We start from the raw sequence: 23383 nt of genomic DNA, 5'->3' as shown, positions 1-23383 counted from the left end.
AGATCAGGTGACTTCCCTGGCCCTGCACCTTGTGACAGGCCGACCCCGCCCAGACTGGGTCTCCAGGCCCCAGGCCTGAGTGGGTCACATTTTTGAACGCCAAACCAACTACACATTTTAGGCACACTTTCTGGAAATCTGAGTGAATTCCCCTCTCCTGTGAAATTACCCCGATTTATCTGTCTCACAAACGGGGTTGCGGGCTGGGCAGCAAGCACGCCTGTGGTGTGAAGATCATTCCCAGTATGAGGTGGGGTCCACACAGCGATTCTGGACAGCGTCCCCCCGACAGGGGGGCACCAGGAGGCCAGGCAACGAGACGCGGACACACACATCCACCTGCATGTGACGTGGTTTCCGGTGTGGGGTTTTGGGGACAACAATGTGTATTTTACCTCCCAAACGTGACAACCGTATGAGGGCGGGTGGGTGAACAGTACCCATATTACAGACGGCTGAAAGGAGAGAACGCTGATGTTTAAATCTATAATTTATCATGAAAGAAACAATTTTTCATGGAAAAATGTCCTTTTAAATACTTTTTTTTTTTTTTTTTTTTTTGCGGTACGCGGGCCTCTCGCTGCTGTGGCCTCTCCCGTTGCGGAGCGCAGGCTCCGGACGCGCAGGCTCAGCGGCCACGGCTCACGGGCCCAGCCGCTCCGCGGCATGTGGGATCTTCCCGGACCGGGGCACGAACTCGTGTCCCCTGTATCGGCAGGCGGACTCTCAGCCAGCAGGGAAGCCCTTAACTACATTTTTTAAAGCCTACTTTATGACGCTCTTAGGAAGCTCAGCTGCCGTTATCAGAAGTAAAGCAGACCCACTGACCTGCAGGCAATTTAAAAGAACTTTTCTGGAATCACGATGACACCATCGCTGTGCAAACTGCAACGGTGCGTTAACCTGTAAAATGATTCCCAGATGAGCATCCAGAGAAAAGTGAAATGAAAATAGAGCTGATAAATCTAGACACTTGATGATTCAAAAAATATAAATCTTAACCCTGGCACCAAGTTCAAAACCGCCAGCATCCACGACACTCGTCCTCTTTAGGGCAGGTTTCCAGCAGCCTGACTTGTGGTTTCTCAGGGGTGGTTACGGACAATTCAGCGAGTGTGGTGAGCACAGCCTCGCTTTGGGTCATGATCAACAGCGACCCTGCAGCCTGCAGACAGGCCCCAGCTCCTCCGTAAACGCGGAAATCATGCAGAGGTCTCTCACAGCAACAGCCAGGGCCCCGTCTCTGGACGCCCCAGCAGCGAGCTCAGAGGGTCTCCGTGCGGCATCCACAGTCAGCGGCGTCTTCTCTAAGCAGCAGGAGAGGGTCTCCAGTCTCACGACTGGTCAGGATGACTTCCAAAATGGGCAACGGGCATGGCTGGCCAGTGTCTCCTGCAGGACAGCTCCCTTTTCACCTTAAGCCATCTCGATTTTCTGCCTAGAGAGGGCTGCCTTAACCACCCGTGACCACTGGCCGTGCATATTCTACGAAATCACCTATAAGAACAGGCCACACTCCTGAAGGAGAGCAAATAGAATTTTTTTAAATATCAACGATTTAGAGCAATATTTTTACATTCAAAGCATTTTTTCACAATCCAACTTTTATATTTCAAGAACTCAAATGATTTTAACTTTCTATAGCCTGTGCTCCACTTAAAGAATCGGCTAAAGTGACCCTCTTCTGCTCTAGCCAGACCAGGGTTGGCAAGTGCTGGTGTGCTTGTGTGGAGCCAGCCCTGTGAGGACCGCCCACCCTTGACCCCGCCGGGAATGTGCGCAGTCACCTCCTGGCCGGGCAGAAGGAGCCGACGGTGGGTGGGGCCGGGGGGGTGGGCATCCTTCCCTAACGGGGCAGCGCCCACAGCTCAGCAGGCAGGCAAACGCTCCCCGAGTCCTGAAATGTTTGGGGTGGGGGCCGCAGCAGGCGTGGTCGTGCTCAGGTGAGCAAATGGAGGCTGCAGTCTTCCGTGAGCTTCGGCCGTGCGATGGAACAGCCGCTGCAGCCACACGCGGGGCAGCGGGCCCCAGTGACTGTCCTGCTTGAGGTCTGCCTCAGGGCCTCTGCACGTCCACTCTGAAATGGCTTAGCTTGGACAACTGTCTTCCTGACTTTAACTAAATATGAAGCTGTATTTTCTTTTGTGTGATTTACAAGACATAATAAAGTGACTACTAGTCACTGTGATCACCACCCCCGTCTCTGGACGGGGTCGGGCCAGGAGTCAGCAGGTACCATCCGCCCTGGGGCCTGCGCTGCCATCACTGACCCGTGGTCCGGGGGCAGAGACGTGCGCGCCCGCGTCAGTGCCTCTGGCCATCGCCTGAATTCCGACTACTTCCCGTACCTTCTTCATCATAGCTGGACACGTCATCTGCAATCATATTTCCAAAATCTAGCAGAAGGCTCCAAGTTCCTTGGGATTGATCTTTTGCGATGCTCCTAATACACAAGAGAAAAAAACCACCAGACTTACGATACAGACTTAGCTCTCAGGTTATCTCAGAACAGAATTTGATAAGGAATAAGTACCGGAACAATACTGTCAAAAGTTAAAATAATAATAGCGCTTTGGGTAAACGTTAAGAGCTACAAAATGCCAATGTGCAGATGTAGAAAGCAGACTTATTTAAACACAAATTAAAATAAAACTTCAAAAATACAAAAATTATAAACTTATTTCAAATCAAGAGGCAGCACTTTTAATCTCTTCACCTAAGCCCCAAACCAATTCAGAAACAGGGCGGGCAAGTAGTATTTTGATACATTTATTTTCCTAAATACCAGGGAGTTCTTTGAAGTGGTATGGGACACTTTTCCGGAAATGTCTCTGTTCCTCGGTACTTCAGGTGCAGCGAACATGTGCAGGATACCCGCCCGCAGCTCAAGGGGCAGCCCCGGCCCCGGCCCGGCCTCCCCTTTATCTCCCAGAGGCTCCCAGCTCATAAGGCAGCAGGTGCTGCTGTGGGCCCGTCTGCACACGTCACAGGCACACGGTTCACAGGCGGCTCGCCAGCTCGTCTCACACCTCAGAACACGCGCGTGACCAGCACAGCGTGCTCTTGTGCACCTGCCGTCCCTCGTGAGCCCTGTGTCCCTCTGCCGCGTGGCGTTCTGGGGTCCTTCCCCAGGCTGCTCCAGGAGGGCTTTCCCACACAGCCCCCACCCCGCCACCCGGTGGAAGGGCTGCTCCTCGCATGCAGGGGGGCCCTGAGCAGGACAGCACGGCCACTGCCCGAGGTCAGGGCGGCCCGCACCCTGCACCCTCCCCGCAGCCACAGCTGAGACCCCGGCCCGAAGGACCCGCCCCCCCCCCGGGGCCAGCTGAGCCCCCCACTCCTCCCGAGCGATGCACAGGACATCCGGGGTGGCCCCCGTGAGCACAGCTGGGGGGGGCCCGCTGGTGGGCCGTCCAGAGGACGCGGCCTCGGAGCAGCCGGGGCAGAGCCCCTGGGCGCCGCTTTCAGCTGGTGGCAGAGCGTGGCCGCGGGTCTGCTGCTTGGTGACTTCTGCGCGAGGCCCTGGCCCCACAGTTAGTATGGAGGCCACCGCACCCACTGAGCCCTCCCGCGGGGCCCCGGCAAGCAGGAAGCCACTTACCAACAAAAGGATGTTCCAAAGATCTAAAAACTTAAGCCTTCCGGAGAATACCAAATTCCAATATGCGACAGCCATTTCTAAGTCTGGCAAAAAAAGGGAAAGAGCAGTTAGTGAATCCCAGTTTCTTTTTCCGCTGCACACTGACCACTGCTCAGCGCGCTGGTATTCACTTACTCAATAACCATCAGCAACCTCACCTAGAAGTGACACGAGGGCTAATGCGTTCAGAAGCGTCCCTCAAGTTGTGTGTAATCTAATTTTGTAACTCGGGGGAAATGTCTTTTAAAAAGGATTTGTTGCGAATTCCCTGGCGGTCCAGTGGTTAGGGCTTGACACTTTCACTGCGGTGGCCCAGGTTCAATCCCTGGTCAGGGAACTAAGATCCCGCAAGCCACACAGCACAGCCAAAAAAAAAAAAAAAAAGGATTTGTGTACTATGTTATTTGGACATGTAAATAAGTATCCCCTAATTAAACCATTTCAAAGACTCTCATTTTCTTATGTACTGGGCTTTCCTGAAAGCTGAACCGACCTGGATACTATTAACACATATTTATTTTTAAAAAATAGCCCAATGCACTAAGTGATGAACTACAAGTTAAAAACTCATTTAGAAAGGAAGGGACACAGTGCTTTGCAAATAGACCTGCCTTGCCACTAAAGAACTAAAACAGAATCTGATTCAAAAGTCGATCACATAAGTACTATAAAGACTTGGAACTTCTTGGGACTTCCCTGGTGGCGCAGTGGTTAAGAATCTGCCTGCCAATGCAGGGGACACGGGTTTGAGCCCTGGTCCAGGAAGATCCCACATGCCTTGGAGCAACTAAGCCCATGCACCACAACTACTGAGCCCGTGCTCTAGAGTCCACGAGCCACAACTACTGAAGCCCACGTGCCACAACTACTGAAGCCTGCATTCCTGGAGCCCGTGCTCCACAACAAGAGAAGCCACCCGATGAGAAGCCCACGCACCACAATGAAGAGTAGCCCCTGCTCGCCGCAACTAGAGAAAGCCTGTGCGCAGCAATGAAGACCCAACGCAGCCAAAAGTAAATAAATAAATTTATTTTAAAAACCCAACAAGCTAAAAAAAAAAAAGACTTGGAATTTAAAGTCAAGACAATTAAGCATGTTTATTTGGTCACTAGTCAAAGTCAACGTCCTCAGTTTTCATCTTTCCTTGGCTGGAAGGTAGCGATGATTTCACAACTTCTATACAGACCGACGCTGTGGGGCTCGATCATAAGATGGCGTCTTAATGCAACACGAGCGCCATCTCAGGGCTGCCGTAGAGGATGCTCCCCGACCCACCGTGTTTGGGATACAGGCTCATTCTCTGCTCACTGCAAGGTTAGTATTGATTTCTTTCTATATGATTGATACACAAGTACTCAAGGGGCTGAGAAGGTTACTTCCTAAAGCTGACAACCTTTAACCATGTCGGCTAGCGCTCATCGCTGTCAGATGACCAAACAGTCATACTGCAGTAATGCTTATGCGTGCGCACCTGTTAGATTAATGCGAGAAGCTGATGAATAAACATTTAAGGCAACAGATTCCTTTAAATGCAAAATACTCAGCTAATCCCTTTTCAGATATTTACCTAAATCTGGTTTGGTCCCACCTGGACAAAAAACTATTAAAGCTGGAGCTCTGACCTGAGCTTTCCAGGGTCAATCATTAACACGGGATGAGCAAAAGAATCTATGAGCAGCAGCCAACTTTAAATAAAATGCCTCTGTTCCCTGTGTGTTTAAAGTGCATGAGATGTTCTCAGTCTGAAATAACCTGGAGTCTTAATCAGAAAGAAAGCAATGGTCAGGAAATTTCAGGAGCTGGTAGAAGGGAAGGCTGGCTGGACCTTACCTACGGGGCCCTCGGCATTTACGCCTAGACGATTAGTCCCGTCCTGCTAAGTCTGCATCCTTATCACTTAGGAAATCTATACTCAACGCATCTTAATGATGAAAAGTGTCACATTGAGAAATGGAGGTAAACCTGGGGAAGAAAGAAAAATAAGTTTTTTGGCAGACATTAAATCTAGTTACTTTTAGGTTCATTTGGTCCTAGAAACCCTTCTTATAAAGTTCCCGATTTGTATGTTTGCAAACCACACAACTAAAGTAGAAGTGTGCATTTTCAGAGACCTAGCATCACTTACATAAACACGCCGAGTGCTGTCCTGATGGACTTGGCCATTTGCAAAATAACAACAAAACTCAAAATTACAGAACTTGAGAGCTGAAATCAAGAATAAAAGCTACTCCAGTGACCATAAAAGGAATCTTCATAGCACCTATATTCTTTCCAATAACCTCTGAAAAATCCTACCTCCTGAGTAAGAAAATGTTTAGAAGGTACTCCTACTTAAAATTTTTATCTGTGATACTCCCTTTAGAATTAGATCATAAAGATGTTCCTTCTGTCAAAAAAGGGTCTTTGGGCCAATGTAAAAATTAGCTAATAATCATGAAACTTTACTTCCTCAAAAATTATGATTTTTCAAAGCCAACTGATTCCAGACTCTAGCCAGTATAAAACCATGCTAAGCTTCTTACATCAAAACACGGAGTCAAGGAGCTTTAATTATCTCCTCTTTTAGCCTATCAGTTAAGCACAGGCTAAGGAATCATCACACACAGAACAATACAGCACATGCACATCTTAACACACACATAAGCAGACACAGAAACCTGAAGGAAAGGAAGGGTTCATCTGTGGTTTTTTCTGCTGTTTTTTTTTTGATTACCCCTTTCCACTGCTGTCCATGCTTTTTCTAGGAATTATAGGAACACTTGTATCAATCTCTTTAATTTATATTTAACCCTTCAGAGGACAGACCATGTAATATACTTTGGAAATTGTAAAATCAATTGCTCCATTTGGGGTTCGCAGCCATAAAATTCCTCATCTTGCTTTATTTTTGTTAAAAAAGCCCTCAGAAAACCTTATAAAATAAAATGTATGTGAAATGTTCAGGTATCTAATCATTTTCCTGTAGAGGCTATTATTTTCTTTAATACAATTTTATATTCCTTCAGCTAGTCTCACGAAGCAAAGAAACAAAATCAGTAACTGCTCTAATTCTCTAGTGAATGATTTTTTAAAATAAATTTATTTATTTTTGGCTGTGTTGGGTCTTCATTGCTGCATGCGGGCTTTTCTCTAGCTGCAGTGAGTGCGGACTAATGTTTGCTGCGGTGCGCGGGCTTCTCATTGCGGTGGCTTTTCTTGCTGCGGAGCGTGGGCTCTAGGCGCGCGGGATTCAGTAGTTGTGGCTCGCGGGCTCTAGAGCGCAGGCTCAGTAGATGTGGCGCACGGGCTTAGTTGCTCCATGGCACGTGGGATCTTCCTGGACCAGGGCTCGAACCCGTGTCCTCTAGCATTGGCAGGAGGATTCTTAACCAGTGCGCCACCAGGGAAGTCCCTAGTGAATGATTTTTTATAAACATGTTATTTAAGTGTCTATAGGCATAAAAATAAATAAGACAATGATTTTTTTCTCAGTAAAGGAATTACAGGATAAACTATAAATTTCACCTTTTGTGCTGCCTGATGCTACGGCAGATCTATTTAAAATAGAGGCTAAACGTACTAGGCTCCGTATTGCCAAAGTGTTTCAAAATGCTCCGTACCCTCATACTGAATTTCTTTGAAATTATTCATGCAGAAAGAAAGTAAATTTTTAAACTTTCAATTAGGTAATGAATTGAGACTGTCACGCAGCACTCCACCGTATTCATATTTTATAACTTCTATGCGCTGCTGACGGTAAATGTTTCGGCTGTTTCTTGTTTTCTGGTCACAAAGAATGTTGTTGAATGGTTTCTGGACATGTATCCTGGCACACAAGTGAATGTGTTGAGGCAGACACCCACCCATGATTTCATGAGTCTTGTTAAACAGTTCTCCAAGCTGACTGCCCACCAGCGCCGTTCTGGAGCTGTCCTGGAAGAGTGAGTTGTGTATTCTAATGTGCACACTGCCATGAATGAGGCTGAGCGCCTGCTTGTATCTTCACTGGCCATATGGAATGCATCTTTCGTGAAGGCCTCGGTCAGGTCTCTTGCCCATTCTCAATTAGGTGATCTTTTTCTTGTTGTTCTGTGGGAATTCTCTACGTATCAGGGACACAGGCCTTTGTCAGTTGAGTATCTCATGGCTCCCACCCCTCACGTGGATGCCTCTTCACTTCTCGATGCTGTTTCTTGGTCAGAAGTTCTTATTTTAGTGTAGTACACTCTACAGTCTTCTCTACAGTGATTTTTCATGCGTTTTACAACCTGTCCTACTGCGTGGCCATAAGGATATTCTCCTCCATTATTTTCTAAAGGTTTCTGCCTTCGGCCTTTCACACTGAGATCTACAACCCACCTGAACTGACTTTCATGTACGGTGTGAGGCAGAGATCAAGATGCATTTTTTTCCATACGAGTAGACCATTCTCCCAGGACCATTTACTGAAAAGCTGTCCCTTCTCCACTTCTCCAAAGGGCCACCTTTCCCATAAATCAAGTGTTCCTGTAAACATGGGTTTGTTTCTGGGCTCTCCGTTCTGCTCCACTGGCCTATTCATCTAATCTGGCCCCCAATGTCATGTACTCTTAATTACTGTAGCTTGAAAAGTCCCATGTTATGCACTGAGATAATATCCACCCCCTCACTTTTCTGTTACTGTGATAAATTACATTGACCAACTTTGTAATGTTAAAAAATCTTGCATTCCTGGACTACAACAAACTTTGTCATGACAAATTATCCTGGTGTTTTGGGGGCTTAATTTATTTTGCTGAAAATTTGTTTAGGATTTTTGGATCTCATGTTCATCATAAGCGTCTTTTGGTTCTTATGACTGGGAGCGGCCTATAATTTCCCATTCTCAAAATGTCCTCTCTAGGCCTTACTATCTAGGTTGTGCTGGCCTCAAAACATTGCGGAGTGTTTCTTCCTGTACTATTCTCTGGAAGAGGTGGTGTGAAATTGGTGCTATTCTCTTTATTAAAAGCTTGGTAGGATGTGCCAGTGAACCAATTCTGGCCAAGAGTTTTCTCTTTGAAAAGATTTTAAATTATGGGTTTAGACTCTGTAAGAGTTATGGAACTATTTCTTCATGTGCCCATTTCAGTAAGTTGTCATTTTTAAAAGAACATCTCTATTTCATTCAGGTTTTCAAATTTCCTAACATAAAGTTGTTCCTAATACTCTCGTCCTTTAATCTGTAGGGTCTATAGTGATGTCCCCCTTTCATTCTATATTGGTTATTTGTTATTCATTACTTAAAAGTGTTCACATAACAAGCTTTTGGCTTTACAAATCCTTTCTACTTACAACTTTTCAAAAATTTCATGAAATGACTGCCTGTTTAAAAAAATTAATTCCTTCTGTCAACACTCTAGCTTCCTGCTCTTTTCTCTAAAGATGGATGCTTTCCTTACTGATTTTCAACTTTCTTTCTAAAGTATGCATTTAAGAAGCTGAATCCTGCAAGTTTTCATATGCAGTGTTTTATCATTCAAAATACTTTCTAATTTCCACTGTAACTTTTCTCAACCCAAGGGTTATTCAGAGGTGTAATATCCACACTTATTTCAGTCTATCTTTTTGTTATATTCCTCGTTTAATTCTATTGTGGTCAGAAAACATGCTCTGTATCATTTCAAGTCTTTGAAATTTGTTCAACTTACTTTACGGCCCAGTTTAATGTCAATGTTTATAAATGTTCTATGTCTTTTTGAAAAGAATATGTATTCTTGAACATCAAGGGCAAAGTTCTATCTCCTTTTCCAAATCTTCTATTTCCTTACTGATTTTTCATCTACTTATTCTACCAGTTGGTAAGAGTGAGAATTCCCCACTTTGCTTGTAGTTTGTCTCTTTCTCTTTAGAGTGTTAACTTCTGCTTTAAATAAACTATTATCCTCTTGGTGAAATAAAACTTTTATCATTAAGAAATGTCCTTCAGATTCCCCCTCCCTCCCTCCCTTCCTCTCCTGCTTCTCCTTCTTTCCTCCATCCCTCCCTCCTTCCTTCTTTCCCTCCCTCCTCGCTTCCTTCCCTCCTTCCTTCCTTCTCCCCTTCCTTCCTTCCTGTCCTTCCTCCTTCCTTCCTTCCCCTTTTCCTCTGCTCTTTAATTCATTAACACATAACTTTCCCCTCCTTGTTGTCCCCTCCATGTATATACTGGTTGGTTCCTCTTTGTCAAAATGTCTCTAGTTGAGACATGATGTGAGGTCTTCCGGAAATGTGATACCCGTTGCTAAGTACCACCCTGCTCCGCCTGCCTTGGGCTGGAGTTGGGGGCACTGAGAACTCAGGGGATGTGCATCCACAGCTGAAGATGACCAGGAACACAGAATTCCAGGGCCTTAAGAAGGTGGAAGCAGACCCACCCTGGAATAGAAGATTAATTGTGCATAAAACCATGGAGATGATGCTGACCAGATCATTGCAGGACCAGTTTGAGATGAATATTGGAGCTGGCTGTGCTGTTCTGCGTGTAGCCGCCCACCCCCCCAGCCTGTATACCCCTGAGACTCCCTTTTAAAATCTTTGTCCCCTAACCAGCAACTTGGAGATGGTCTGAGGACACTAGTCCACCATCTTCCCAGGTTGCTGGCTTCCTGAATAAAGCACCTTTTATTTTTTCAAAAAAAAAAAATTAAAAAAGAAAAGGATATGCCCTTCATTATCTCTAGAATTACTATTTGCTTCAAAGTTTGTTTTAATATTAACAGCCACGTCAGCCTTTTTTTGGTTAACGTTTGCATAATGTATCAGCTTCTGTCCTTCAAATTGTTCTGTGCCCTTATGTCTTAGTTGTATCTACTGTAGACAGTACACATGGTAGTTGACTTTTAAAAAAATTTTTTTTAATTTTATTTATTTATTTTTGGCTGCGTTGGGTTTTCGTTGCTGCGCACGGGCTTTCTCTAGTTGCAGCAAGCAGGGGCTACTATTCGTTTCGTTGCGCAGGCTTCTCATTGCAGTGGCTTCTATTGTTGCAGAGCACGGGCTCTAGGCATGTGGGCTTCAGTAGTTGTGGCACGTGGGCTTCAGTAGTTGTGGCTCGCGGGCTCTAGAGCGCAGGCTCAGTAGTTGTGGCGCACGGGCTTAGTTGCTCCGAGGCATGTGGGATCTTCCCGGACCAGGGATCAAACCCATGTCCCCTGCATTGGCAGGCAGATTCTTATCCACTGCACCACCAGGGAAGCCCCACGGTAGTTGATTTTTAAAAATCCATCTAACATTTAATTCACTTACACTTAATATAATTATGTAAATGCTGACATTTTTAGGCTTAAATCCTCCATTTTATCATGTGCTTGCTATCTGTCCTGCCATAAACTAATTTTCCTTGTGTGCTTTTTTTTTTCTTGGATTCTTTCGGATTGAATTTTAAAATAACTTTACTCCTTGCTCTCTTATTTAGGAATTATATATAAATTATAATTCTCCTACTGTTTTTATAGTCATTATAACACATACAAAGAGCGAACAAATATTTTCCCACTGTTTTACCCTTTTCATTTTCCTAAAAGCATCTTTTGATAAGCAGAAGTTTTTAACTTTGATGGAGTCCGATTTATCAATTTTTTCCTTATGGCTAGTGCATTTTATGTCTTCCCTGAAAAAGTGCTGCTTAACCCAAGGTTACAAAGATAGTCTCTTAATGTTTTGTCTGAAACTTTATGGTTGTCGGTATCTTGTACAGGTCTACAATCTAGCCCCAATTAATTTTCATATATGATGTGAAAGAGGGACTGAGGTTAAATTTTTTCACCTTTACCCAGTTGTTTTGGCATCATTTGTTGACAAGGCTCTTTTCTCCCCCATTGAAATAATAAAAGCTGACTAACGATCTTGCAGTAGATGAACAAAGTAGGAAGACTTCACTAATTCATTTCAAGACTTACTCTAAGGCTACAGCAATTAAGAATATATGGTGTTGGGTTAAAGACAGATAAAAAGACCCATGGAATACAAGAGAGAAGATCCACACAGACAGTGTTTTGTTTTTAAAAAGATGTCAAGGTATTTCATAAAGTTTATTCAGTTTACCTAAGAATCCTGAAGCCCCCAAGGAAAGGATGTAGAATTAACTGTTAAAGGCAGGTGTTCTAACCAGTCAAGAGTTAATGGCCAGGAAAACATGTGAAGAAATCATAGCAGAGCAGACACGAAAGCCAAAGTGCTTCTAGAGGTTAGTGCTATTTAGACTAGAAGCAAAGTCCTTCACATCTCTAAAAACATCGGTTATCTCCACAATATAGTTCACTAATACATTCATAATACTTTTGTTTAATATTTTGAAAAATAGCTTCACCTTTAACTGCTCCTTGAGGTGTAGAGAGAGAGCAGTCCACCAACCATCATTAACTTGTAAGCTAAAGTTATGTTCTGTATACTCCAAATAAGAGGGCGTGAGATTATCTAAAACATTTTGGGAAGATTCACTCTCAAAATCTTTAAAATATATTTTTTAAGTTATGTTACTTCATAGGATAATAGGAATTAAAAAATGTTACTTGTGGGCTTCCCTGGTGGAGCAGTGGTTGAGAGTCCGCCTGCCGATGCAGGGGACACGGGTTCGTGCCCCGGTCTGGGAGGATCCCACATGCCGCGGAGCGGCTGGGCCGTAAGCCATTGCCGCTGAGCCTGCGCGTCTGGAGCCTGTGCTCCGCAACGGGAGAGGCCACAGCAGAGAGGCCCGCGTACCGCAAAAAAAAAAAAAGTTTACTTGTACAGCATATTTCTAGACAATGTCTAAGAAATGCCATCAATTGTTTCTATAAGAAGCACTTGTTTCCAAAATGTCGCATTTTGGGGAGATTTTAACAGGTGGGACAACTTGTAGTCCAATGCCAATGGAACGCTTCTTTAAGAGGTCTTTCCTATTCTAAAACTACTGGTAACTCATCTAGGCTTTCCTAGGTGAAGAGAACGCGGAACACATATGCTGTTACAAATTGTTACAATGATACCTTTTGTTTGGTTGGTTTTATTCAGCTGCCAGGGATGTGGTAAGATATTAGAAATAAAGTCTCATAGAGTTTAACGTCACACATGGGTTTAGTGAAAACAAGCACGCTGTCAGCACAGCCTTAGAACATGTCTACCTAAGGCTTTTGAGCTCCTTCCGGAGCTAAAAATAAGTGAGTTTAGGTTGTCAACACTGAGCTATCAGAGTAGCAGCAAGTCAGCTTTTACACACCTCCTGAAACAGTAATAAGCTCAGTGATTAGAAGAAGTTTATGTACTTTCATTTACCTCTCCGACTCATCCAGCAAGTCAGAAACACGTTACGGTATGGATGAAGCTTTTATCCCAACCCTGTAAGTAGAACAGAGAGGTGTTACAAGCAAAGAGACAGAATGACATTTTATTAATGCTTAACACAGCAACACAGCAATTATACGTGGAGCACACAGTATTATGAAGTAAATTAAATGGCTGAAAACAAACCAGCAAATCACCTGGATGTTTACCGTCAATTCAAAACTGGAAGGAAAAAAGTTAAAAGGAGAGAGTGTTACAAAAGAAATTAATCTGAATAAAAACACTGAACAAAACTTTAACTGGAATTTAAAAGAAAACCAAAGGTTTAATAGTACAAATGCATAAGAAATTTGTAAAATATTCAAAGGACATAAATTGATATGAAGTTTACAGGTTGCTGAAACATAATTAATGTTGAAAGTACTTTCCTTTCTGAAAAAGTTTAAACTGAGACCAATTTACTTACCCAAGCTCTGTCATGCCATCTACAAATTCTTTTTGCTAAATTCACATAGAGTCGTGGCCCTGAATTTCCACGCTATACCCAAAACGGTGATACTAGGCTTAAATCTAGGCTTAAATCATCACAAAACTTCTGAATTCCATCAATTCCAATTTTATTTTCATCTTGTGGGTCTGTAGTTAAAGTTAAGGGGAAAAGAAGTTAAAAATTTGGATATTTTGAAAAGCATTACTAAAATGGGTGGTAAGAATCATACCTCTACTACATAGTTTTGGCAAGTGTGTTTCAAATACATCAATCAATGCACTGCAGTGTTCTACCATATGTGAAAGAAATAGCAATAAATAATGATTTATCCAGAAAATACTCTTTATTTTTAAAATCTAGGTTCCTGGGTTTTTAGGGGGGGGGAAATCATTGAAACTTCTTTGAAGACTTCATCATTAAGAAAAAATTAATTAATATCCCTAAAGTAAAATAAAATTTCAAGTTTACAGAATTTTACCTTGCCCAAAGGCAAACTGCTACGAAAAACACTGTAAAGCATTCAAAATATTTTAAGTGTTTATCACCACCTTGTCAAAGCAAAAGAAAGATGTTTTTCTTTTAAAAGTGACTTCATTTGCTACAGTGCTAATACTACTGCACAATACTCATTTTTCAGTCATTTAGTTTATGCATCCACGTTTAACAGCTTAGAAATTCAGGCTCCCCCCGCCCGCCCCCCCATCCCCCCCGCCAATTTCTAGTTTAGACATAAAATTAAGGAACTTAGCGTTTCTCCATGGGAAAATCAAACCGTGAAATCCATTAAAAGAATCAGCAAGGCCTCACCAAGTGAGGCCCTGTGACCTCAGCCTGTGTCTCCTGACGGGCATCACAACGACGGCCCACCTGCTGCCGTAGAAGGTGGGAGAAGCAGGCCCGCGGCACCTTCCCGCAAAGGAAGGTTAAGTGCAACGAACTCTCCTTCCATCACACGAGATCGCACTCTCAAGTGCTCAATGCCACATTCATATATACATATGTTGTTACCAAAGAAGAACTGCTGACCTGCCTTAAATGAGCAAAATCACACAGACCCTTCCAACTCTACGTTCCTGTGTCCGAGAGAACCTGCCGCCGTGGGCTCATAGGGCAGAGGTTCCCACACACCTCCTGACTCAAGCCTGCGCTCCTACCACGACAGACCTTCAGGATAACAGAAAAGTGGGTCTACGATGCCCTCACCTAATAACCGTCCTGATAAACTTCATATATAATAATTTAGAATGCTTTAAAGTAGTCTGGAAGCACTCATTCATTTGTATACATTGTGTAACAACGGTTGTTCTATTTGTCAATTGGCTTTGAACTATACATCTATGTTTAGGGGCCAAAATGACTGTACCATATGTCTACTTTAAATGACTAGAATCGCATGAATAAAATTAAATGATAAGGGATGAAGCTTAAAGACTAAAGATAATTTTCACATAAAAATATTTTTCCAAAGGCAGCTGCACATATCTGAATAACTTTTAAAATCTGCATAGCATATGACTTACAAAATTAGCTCAGTAATTAACTTAGCCAAAAAAATTTAAAGCACACTGAAAACAATGTTCATTTTTGGAGAACTACAACAAGTACAAATCTGTTTTTTAAACCACAGAACATGTTTCTGAACCAAGATTTTTTTTTTTAATGGAATGCAATTTTCAATTGATTTTTTGGATCTAGATAGACAGATTATACACAGTATTTTCAAAAGTGAAAAATGAAAATAATAAATAAACAAGAACTTAAAGCCAAGGGAGTTACTCTGTTTGTGTTAATACTTGTTTAAATGAGGGATTTTATTTTTTAAGTTTTGGAAAGATAAGATTAACCTTAGAAACTGCTAGAAAAAAAAAAAATCAGCTCTTGAATCGTTGCCGCCTCTCCCATTACGGCACAGACCTGACATTTGATGTGGAATTTAGAGCCTGCTGAGCAGTCCGGATCTGCACAGACTCATCATGCAGACTTATTTTTGCAGCAGGACTGCATTTTGATAGGGAAAGCTCCATTCTAAGTGCCAATTTCAATGAAACTAACAACTGTCCCCAGCTGACAACACAAAGGTTTTTTTGCCAAGAGTTTTTCCAGAAGCTTCTGCAGCTGGAGCTGTTCCAGGGCTCCAACACCAGCACACGGTGTTAAGGGCAGGATACCTGTACCCTTGCGTCAGAACTACTCTTACGAGTTGGTATCGTTCTGGAATGGCCTTCTCACCACGTATTCCTGCCTACGTGCAAGTGCTGGGGAGAAGTACTGTCTTAACGAGTGTAGCCACCTGGCCTGGACACCAAGCCTCCAAGCAGTGACCGTGCGTAGCTGACCGTGGGCACACGAGCCTCCCGCCCAGGCCACGTGCAGGAGGGCTCGCTGCTCATCAGTCCTCAGACTTTTGTGCAGCTGAACGTCTGCACGGGAAGGGAATGCACGTCGGGGGCCTGGGACGCAGCACGGAGGCTCCAGCACAGCCACCTGCTCCCTGGAGACGGACGCACTCGCCACTGCGCCCCTACCTTTGTACCAGTTATACAGCGGCTCCAGCGTCTTCCTGTCCACGGAGGTTCGCATGGAGTCCTTGTGGAACGAGGCCGGGTTCTGGAAGAAGCTGCCCGTGGCGCGTCCAGTTTCCACTCACTTTGGGCTGAGCGCCGGATGACAGTTCTCTCACCAGCCTGAGTGAATGCCATGAGCTGGTGGACCTCGTCCTTCTGAGATGATTTAAGCTTATGCTGTGGGAAGCAAAAGAAGCAGGAAAGCCAATGAGGCCAGTCCAGAGAGCTGTTTCAGCTCTATCACCAACTCCTATATTGTAACTGGACTTAACTTTTCCTTGGGTGACCGGACTTCACTTCAGAATTACAGGAAGACAAAGCCTTGTTTTTCATGAGTTAAAAAGACTGCACAGCCTTCTGAAAATTCAAACGACAGCATCTACACAGTAACAAATATGCAAAGTCTCATCTCCCCCAAATTAGAAGCATCAGTGTCTTATACAAAATACATTTTGATCTCTATCTGGTTCACTTTGCAAGAAGTAGGATGTTAATTTTTTTCTAAGTCTCAGTGAAATCCCTCTTTATAACACATATGTACCCTCTGATGAAATGCGGCTAACCCGAGGCCTGACCACATCACCACAGCCCACCTGTGGGTCCTCCTTGGCTTCAATTAATTTCAGGCCCTAATGGCCAGGAGGAGGACCTCATGGTTGGAAACATCATTATTTTAAGTTTTTCTCCGTTTAAAATTAGCAGAACACTGATGAAAACAAACACACACAACAAAGAATTGTGTGAAAAATAACTTATACAAGTTCCAGAAGCAGGCGCAAAAAGCCTGTTATGGTTAAATGAAGATGATACTAATAATGAGAATGCCTGTGTACATGAGACAGAGATAAGATGGAAAGATAGGGCAGAGGCTGTTGGGAGGTAGTAAATAACAAAACTGCCATGTAACAGTACTATATATAGCATATAATGAAACCGAATAGCATTTTCATGTTTCCAGGTATCGGATGGTTAAGGTTTTATTTATCTAAGGTAGCCTGATGAAAACAACTGCAGAAATGACAGTCATTCACTAATTTCTGTAAATCAAAACAGAGTCTGTAATCTACTGGGTGCTAATACTTTAAAAGACACTTTACAAAATAATATGATAAGGGGAAAAGTTTTACTTAAAATGATTTATACTCAGTCTTGTTCAAAAAAAAGATGAGTTTATAGAAGCACACAGAATAAATTATAATTTACAGAAATATGTTAACTGGAAAACAAACTGTAGATGAGGAAATCAAGAAGAGGAAATAAGGAAAATAAGAAAGCCAGATAAGACACGCACACCATATATAAGAGTTGAAAGTGAGCTGAAAATTAGGCTCTGAGCTTCTCAGTTGCCAACATAAAGAAGAAAAGAGGATTAGTTAGGAAAATCTGTTTTCATAAGATTTAAAGACCCACCAGTGGCCCAAAAGTGGCCCAGCCCCTCCTGGCGCTGAGACTGGAAGGAATTGGAGACATGAAATGTTCCCTTTGTACCAGACCAGCTCCTCACCAAATGCCACCAGTGAACAGCAGAGCAAGCTTGCAAAGCTTTTTGCTAAGGCCTCTCTCTCAGTGCCTGCTGGTGCCAGAAGAGCAGGGGACAACTGAGCAGAAGTTACGCTACTGCAGTCCACACACACTGCTCTCCAAGTGTGGCTGGGGACACCGGGGGCCTAAGACCTTTCAGGGGTTCCGCGGTCACAAAAGTATCTCCAAATGCCCCCAGGCCGTTACCCACCTTTCTCACTTTCACTGGTGTATAGCAGAGGCTTCCAGAGGCTGCCTGACTGGCGACACCACAACAGACTGAACACAGATTGGAGAGCCTGACTTTGGTTAAAGATGTTTGCAAAAATGTAATGTGAATGTATAACGGGTTTACTACTGTTATTTTTAAACACAGGTATTTTCAAACTTTCCATTTTAATTTCTAATATGGTAAATACCAATGGCTAAAATCCCAATAATTTTTTAAAGTGTATAGGGGGCCTGGGACTTAGAAGTTTGAGAAACACTGATCTAGAGTAACCCAGGGAATTAATATCTTGGCTACTTAGAACAATGACTGTTGATCATTTGGGGTCCTGGGGCCCTTCTGGAATCTGATGACAGCATGGATCCCTTCTCCTGGAAAACGTAAGTGGTACACACGTGGGCATATGGTTTGGCACAGAAATTCAGGGTTTTCACGGACCTTTTAGGACGATCCTGGCTTCTCAGAGGCTGGGGGAAGGTGGAACTCGGGCTAAGAGCCCCGGAGCTAGGTCAGGAGGTGCTGTGCTCTGCCACAGTGAGAGCGCCGCGCAGACAGGTGGGCGAACTGTGCTCCACGCGGCTGCATTTACAAACCCGCAGCTACCCAGCGACTGCAGCCTACTGTCCGGGTTCCAGGGGCACACGTAGAGTGCATATTCTCTACCTTATTTCCTGAAATTGAGCCTTTGAGAAAAACCAAAGAGTTCAAGGTTCTGTTCTCTGGGAAGATTAAATTTTGCTCAGTGCGGTCAGATGCCAAAGGCTTTGACAGTAAACTGACAAAAGACAATGCTGGCATCTTTGATGACACCGATGGCTTCCCCAAGGGAGGTGGGCAAAGCCAAGGCTTACCTCAGACACCTTAAGACAGTGACAGGTGTTCGACCCCAAAATGGTGCACCGTTCAGAAGACCCATGACATGCTCACTGTGGAAACTGCCCTCAATGCTAGATTTTAACATTCTGTCAGGCTTGTAAAGGCAGAATTCGGTACATACATACAATGAAATTCAGCCACAAAAAATCATGGAGTACTGATATATGCTACGATATGGGTGGGCCTCGAAAACATTATGCTGAGCAAAGGAAGTCGGACACAAACGGTCACACGCTGTGAGGTTCCATTCGCGTGAAACGTGCAGCACAGGTAAGTCCTGAGACGGAGGGCGGGCGGTGTGGCCAGGGGCTGGGGGAGGGAGGCGTGGGAGGGACTGCTGACAGGTGTGGGCCTTCCTTCGGGGGATGAAAATGTTCTGGAACTAGACACAGGCAGCGGTAGCACAACGCAGTGAAGGTCCTACGCACCACTGGACTGTACACTTCGAAACAGTTAAATTTATGTTATGTGATTCCACCTCAAAAAAATCCACCTTAGCACCCTGAGACTCTCCAAGATGAGCCAACAGAGCAACATTTGCTCAGGTGACAACCATTCAGTCGGCAGATCCCCGCCAAGGAGATGCTGCCCAGCACCTGGAGGACAGGACGAGTTCCCATCTCGAGGTCCTTCTCCTGACAGCAGCCTCCCGCAGCCCCTCCTAAACCGCGACCAAGCGGCTACACGACAGTATAACGGGGAACGCTTTCCGGGAAGACTAGGAGGAGGAGGGCAGGAGGAGCACGTGGCCCCAGGCCACCCAGAGCGCTCTGAATTGTCACCGCGTGAGTTACAAAGTGGGGGAAGTGCAGATGGTCAATCTATTTGGGGGAAGTGCAGATGGTCAATCTATTCCAGGTGGTAGGACCTGTCTATCCCAAGACAGATCCTACCCCCTGGAACCGCGAAGTGGCACAAAGGTGACTGTTCTGCATGAGCAACCGCAGCCGTGGGTCCAAGCCCAGCCCACAGCAGGTCTCTGGCCAGGATGAAAGGGGAGGGGGTGGTCAGTAAAGTTCCAATGATTCAATGTGACCCCTATGGTGATTAAAAGAACAACCAATAGCTAAATCTAAAGACTATATGTGCTTCATGCCCAAAAGGGACAAAGAGATTCAAGTTGCAATTTGTAAAAAAAGGGACCCATGGGCTTCCCTGGTGGCGCAGTGGTTGAGAGTCCATCTGCCGATGCAGGGGACGTGGGTTCGCGCCCCGGTCCGGGAAGATCCCACATGCCGCGGGGTGGCTGGGCCCGTGAGCCATGGCCGCTGAGCCTGCGCGTCCGGAGCCTGTGCTCCGCAACGGGAGAGGCCACAGCAGTGAGAGGGCCACGTACCGCAAAAAAAAAAAATCTGGACAATCCAGGAAAAACATCAGATAAATTCTCTACCTCTGGAAAAAGTCTCAAACATTTTAATTGTGACCTTGTAAAAAATCACCCATGTGATCTGGGCACCAAAACTGACCACATACAAAATGAAAATGTTATCCTTAAAATGCCCTTCCAGAGACACTGAATACAACAAAATCTCCTCTTAGGGTCAACTTACAAGGGGCTGCCAGGGCAACCACACTGACCCAGTTCGTGCCATCAATTCAGTCGCCTTGACGGTTTCAGGTACAGCAGGCGGGGGTGGTGCATGGAGTCACACCAAAGTGCCCCCTTTTACTCTCCTTCCTCTCCAACCTCTTCAGCAAGTCAGGCTCCTGCCCACCCAGCCCCTTCCCCTTAAGAGCTGGGGCGTGTGGTCTCACCGGCCAAGGCGGGCGCACTCGGCCGGGCAGTGCAGCTGCTGCCCCGGGGCCGGCACGAGCCTCCCGGCTGCACTGCAGACAGCCCGCTCCTGGCTTCTGGGACGACCTTCTCGAGCCCTCACGTTCCTCTGACCGGCGCTTCTCCATCTGCTTTCTTGCCTGCTCTTCCCACCCAGAAGGTTGGTTCTCACGCCTCCCCTCTTCCTGGCACATTCCTCCTGGACATCTCTCTCCGGCCTGAAAGCCTCTCCCCGGCCTCCCACTACCACGAGGACAAAGGCTGCCATTCCTCCCTGTGACCAGATGAGTGCCCATCACAGCCTCCCGCCGCGGCTGCTCCCTGGCTCTCTGGGCTCCGCGGGGCCCTCTTCCCATTCCTGTCCCTCCCACCCCACACGTGCGCCGCGCACATCTGGCTGCCCCACTCCCACTCATTCTCGAGAGTTCAGCTCAGCTCACACCGTGCTGCCGCGGTCAAACCTTCACTGGCTGGGCATCTGACACCCCACACCCCACCCTGCGGGTGCCTGGAACCGGTGCCTCTCCCTGGCACTTATCCCAGCTGTAATAATGTAGCTGCGTGTTCAGTGCCCGTCTCTCCTGCTGGGACATCGTCTCCATCAGTACCAAACCCACGTCTGCTTGCTCAGCGTCGAAGCCCCGGCACCTTGCACACCACCTCGCTTGCACGCAGAAGCCACTGAATGTACTGAATGAACACTGAAACCCTTCAACTACCATGGTTTCCACGACGTTTCAAAGTAACTGTACGTTTCCAGAAAGCCCGCCCTCTCCTGGTCTCCAGATCTACGTCTCTAACCAACTAGATCCCGCTATCTCCCCCTCCTTACAGCATCATCTTTCCGTACAAACCTGCGCTTCCTTCTACAATCCCTATTTTGGTCAATACCATGACCGTCTGCTCAGACGCCCCAGCCAGGGCCTGCAGAGCCCTTCCTTTCCTTTTCCTCCTTTTCTGAATGGCTCTGTGAAATTCCCCACCCTTCCCTCCTCTCATGCCCCTTGTTCCTACCGACAGTCTTCGTTCAAGTCTTCTCTTCTTGCCGAGCTATTACCGCCGCTTCCTAGCTGGCCTCCCCGACCCGCAGTCCTGACCCCCTCCCATCCAAGTCCTGTTCTCCGGACAAAAGGCGATCGCTTCGCACACACCCCTCCTTCTCAAAGACCTTACAGGCTCCCGCTCTCTCCGAAGACTCTGCCCTCCTCGGCGGGGAACACGAGACCCTGCTCCGGGAGCCCTGCCATTCTCGACCCTGAAATCCACGTTCCGGCCGCTCTGAACCACCGGCAAGGCTCAGGCGCGATCCGGTCCACCGCATCTCCCGGCAGGACGCCCGCCTGCCCGGAACGTCCTCCCTCCGGGGTCACCCGGCTGCTCGCGCTCCCGAGGAGGCAGTGCTCGGAGTCCCCGGCCCGCTCTGTGCCTCCGTCTCGTCAAGCAGCACCGCCGCACTTGGGCCACCGGTCCGGTCCCACCTGCGTGCTCCCCGTCGCGCCTAAGGACTCCGCGCCCGGCCCTGGGCCCCGACCGCCAGTCCCCGACCCACGATCTCCGACCCCAACCCTCGGCCCCAGCAGCGCCTCGCCGCCCCCCAGTCCCGGATGCCCAGGAGCGGCCGAGAGGAAGGCGAGCCGCGGGCCACCTACCATACTCCCCGCTTTCCCCAGCTTGTCGCCGGCCCCGGCCGTCTGCGCAGGCGCCCCGGCCTGGCCGCGCCATCCCCGTCCCGGACGCGCCATCCCCGTCCCTGTCCTCAGCCCTGGGGACACCCGCCCAGGGAGGCAGCAACAGGTCAGGCCGGGCCGGCGGGACTCCAATTCCCGGCGTGCACTGCGCCGCCCGGGGCCGCCGGGATGCAGGCCCCGCGGCGCCTCCGACTCCCGGCGTGCACCGCGCCGCCCTGGGGAGGACGGAACCCACACCCCGCCTCCTTAAAGGGGCCGCGACTCCCTTTGAGCCGCGTCGGGCGTTCGAGAGAGCACTGCGGGCCTCCTGGGCCCTCCCCGTACCCGACCTCGTCCCCGTCCTCGTCCCCGCCCCGGGGGCGGCCCCGCCGCCCGGAAAGGGATGCGGTTAAGCCGGATAAGGTCTTCCCCTCTGGAAAGCCGGGCCCAGGACGCGGCGCAGCGGGAACGTTTAGGTGAGCGTTCGGCGCGGGGCCCCGGGTCCGGCCTGAAGTGCGGCCCTCGGGGCTTCCCTTTCCTCCCCTCCCTTCCCCTGGGGTCTCCCCTTCCCGTGGATGTCAGTTCTTCTCTTCCCCGGGGTCTGGTCTCCCCTCGGGGTCTCTCCTCCCAAGGTCTCCTCTTCCTGGGGGTCCCTTCTCCCCCTCCCCGGGAGTCTGGTCTCCCCTCCCCCTCCCGGGTCTCCCCTCCCCGGGGGTCTCCCCTTCCCGAGGGTGTCTTCTCCCCCTCCCTGGGGGGGGCGGTGTCTGGTCTCTCCTTCCCCTCCCTAGAGGTCTCCCCTCCTCCTTCCTAGGGGTCTCTCCGCCTTCTCCCGAGGTTCCGTTCTCTCGGCCTCACTCAGCCCCCGCCCGCTCTCTCCTCCTCCGGGCTTTGCGCCGAGAGCGGTGCTGCACCTGGGCACCCTTTACCGGACCCCGCACCTGGCGGCGGCCCCGGGGTTGCGGGGAGGGCTGATGGGGGTGCGGGCGGGAGCTGGCGAGGCTTCAGACACGGCGGGCCACTCGGTTGGACCGTCTACACTTTCCCGGCGCCTGATCCTCGGGTCAGATCTGCGGAGGAGCCGCCGCTTCACGAGCCCCTGGGGGTCCTGGCTCTGCGCGCCGCTCCCTGGTTCCCGTCGGACCTCACCCGTGGTCCCCGTTCACGCTGTCGTCCAGGTGTCAGGCGGCCCTGCCAGGTCCCAGGTCCCCTGGGAAAAGGACGCACGACGTGAGCCCCGAGTTTCCGCGTGATTCGGGGACAGCCCCTCATCCAGCTCTGGGGAGCCGCTCCGAGGAGGGGGGCCTCGTGGAGGGTCGCTGCCTGTCACGGGGACAAGTATCCCCGTGAATGACTCTAGCGCTTTCCTAAGGGTGGGAAGATGC

At 47.6% G+C, this 23383-nt stretch overlaps 2 protein-coding genes across 4 annotated transcripts in view; one reads left to right on the top strand and one right to left on the bottom strand.

Annotated features, from left to right (window-relative positions):
- Positions 1-1438: 1438 nt before the first annotated feature.
- DCUN1D2 (defective in cullin neddylation 1 domain containing 2) lies at positions 1439-22912 on the bottom strand. The gene is given in 11 exon segments (XM_089899805.1): positions 1439-1518; positions 2349-2416; positions 2418-2443; positions 3602-3684; positions 12872-12924; positions 13347-13380; positions 13383-13446; positions 13449-13516; positions 15896-16000; positions 16003-16111; positions 21984-22912. Coding segments are annotated over 11 exon segments (783 nt in total). The 5' UTR covers positions 22077-22912.
- SLC9D1 (solute carrier family 9 member D1) overlaps positions 22287-23383 on the top strand; it is a 31223-nt gene continuing 30126 nt past the window's right edge. For 2 of the 3 annotated variants that reach the window (XM_089899318.1, XM_022576689.2), the window contains exon 1: positions 22290-22477. The gene's annotated coding sequence lies outside the window, so the exon portion shown is untranslated. Of the gene's footprint in view, positions 22478-23383 lie in introns of all 3 variants that reach the window. The other variant, XM_089899319.1, reaches the window with a different exon arrangement.

Source organism: Delphinapterus leucas, chromosome 18 (assembly GCF_059928025.1).
Source record: "Delphinapterus leucas isolate spDelLeu-1000000601 "Yukka" chromosome 18, BTC_Dleu_Yukka2, whole genome shotgun sequence".
Lineage (NCBI taxonomy): Eukaryota > Metazoa > Chordata > Mammalia > Artiodactyla > Monodontidae > Delphinapterus > Delphinapterus leucas.
The sequence above is the reverse complement of the archived record's forward strand: the minus strand, read 5'-3'. Positions and strand labels throughout refer to the sequence as shown.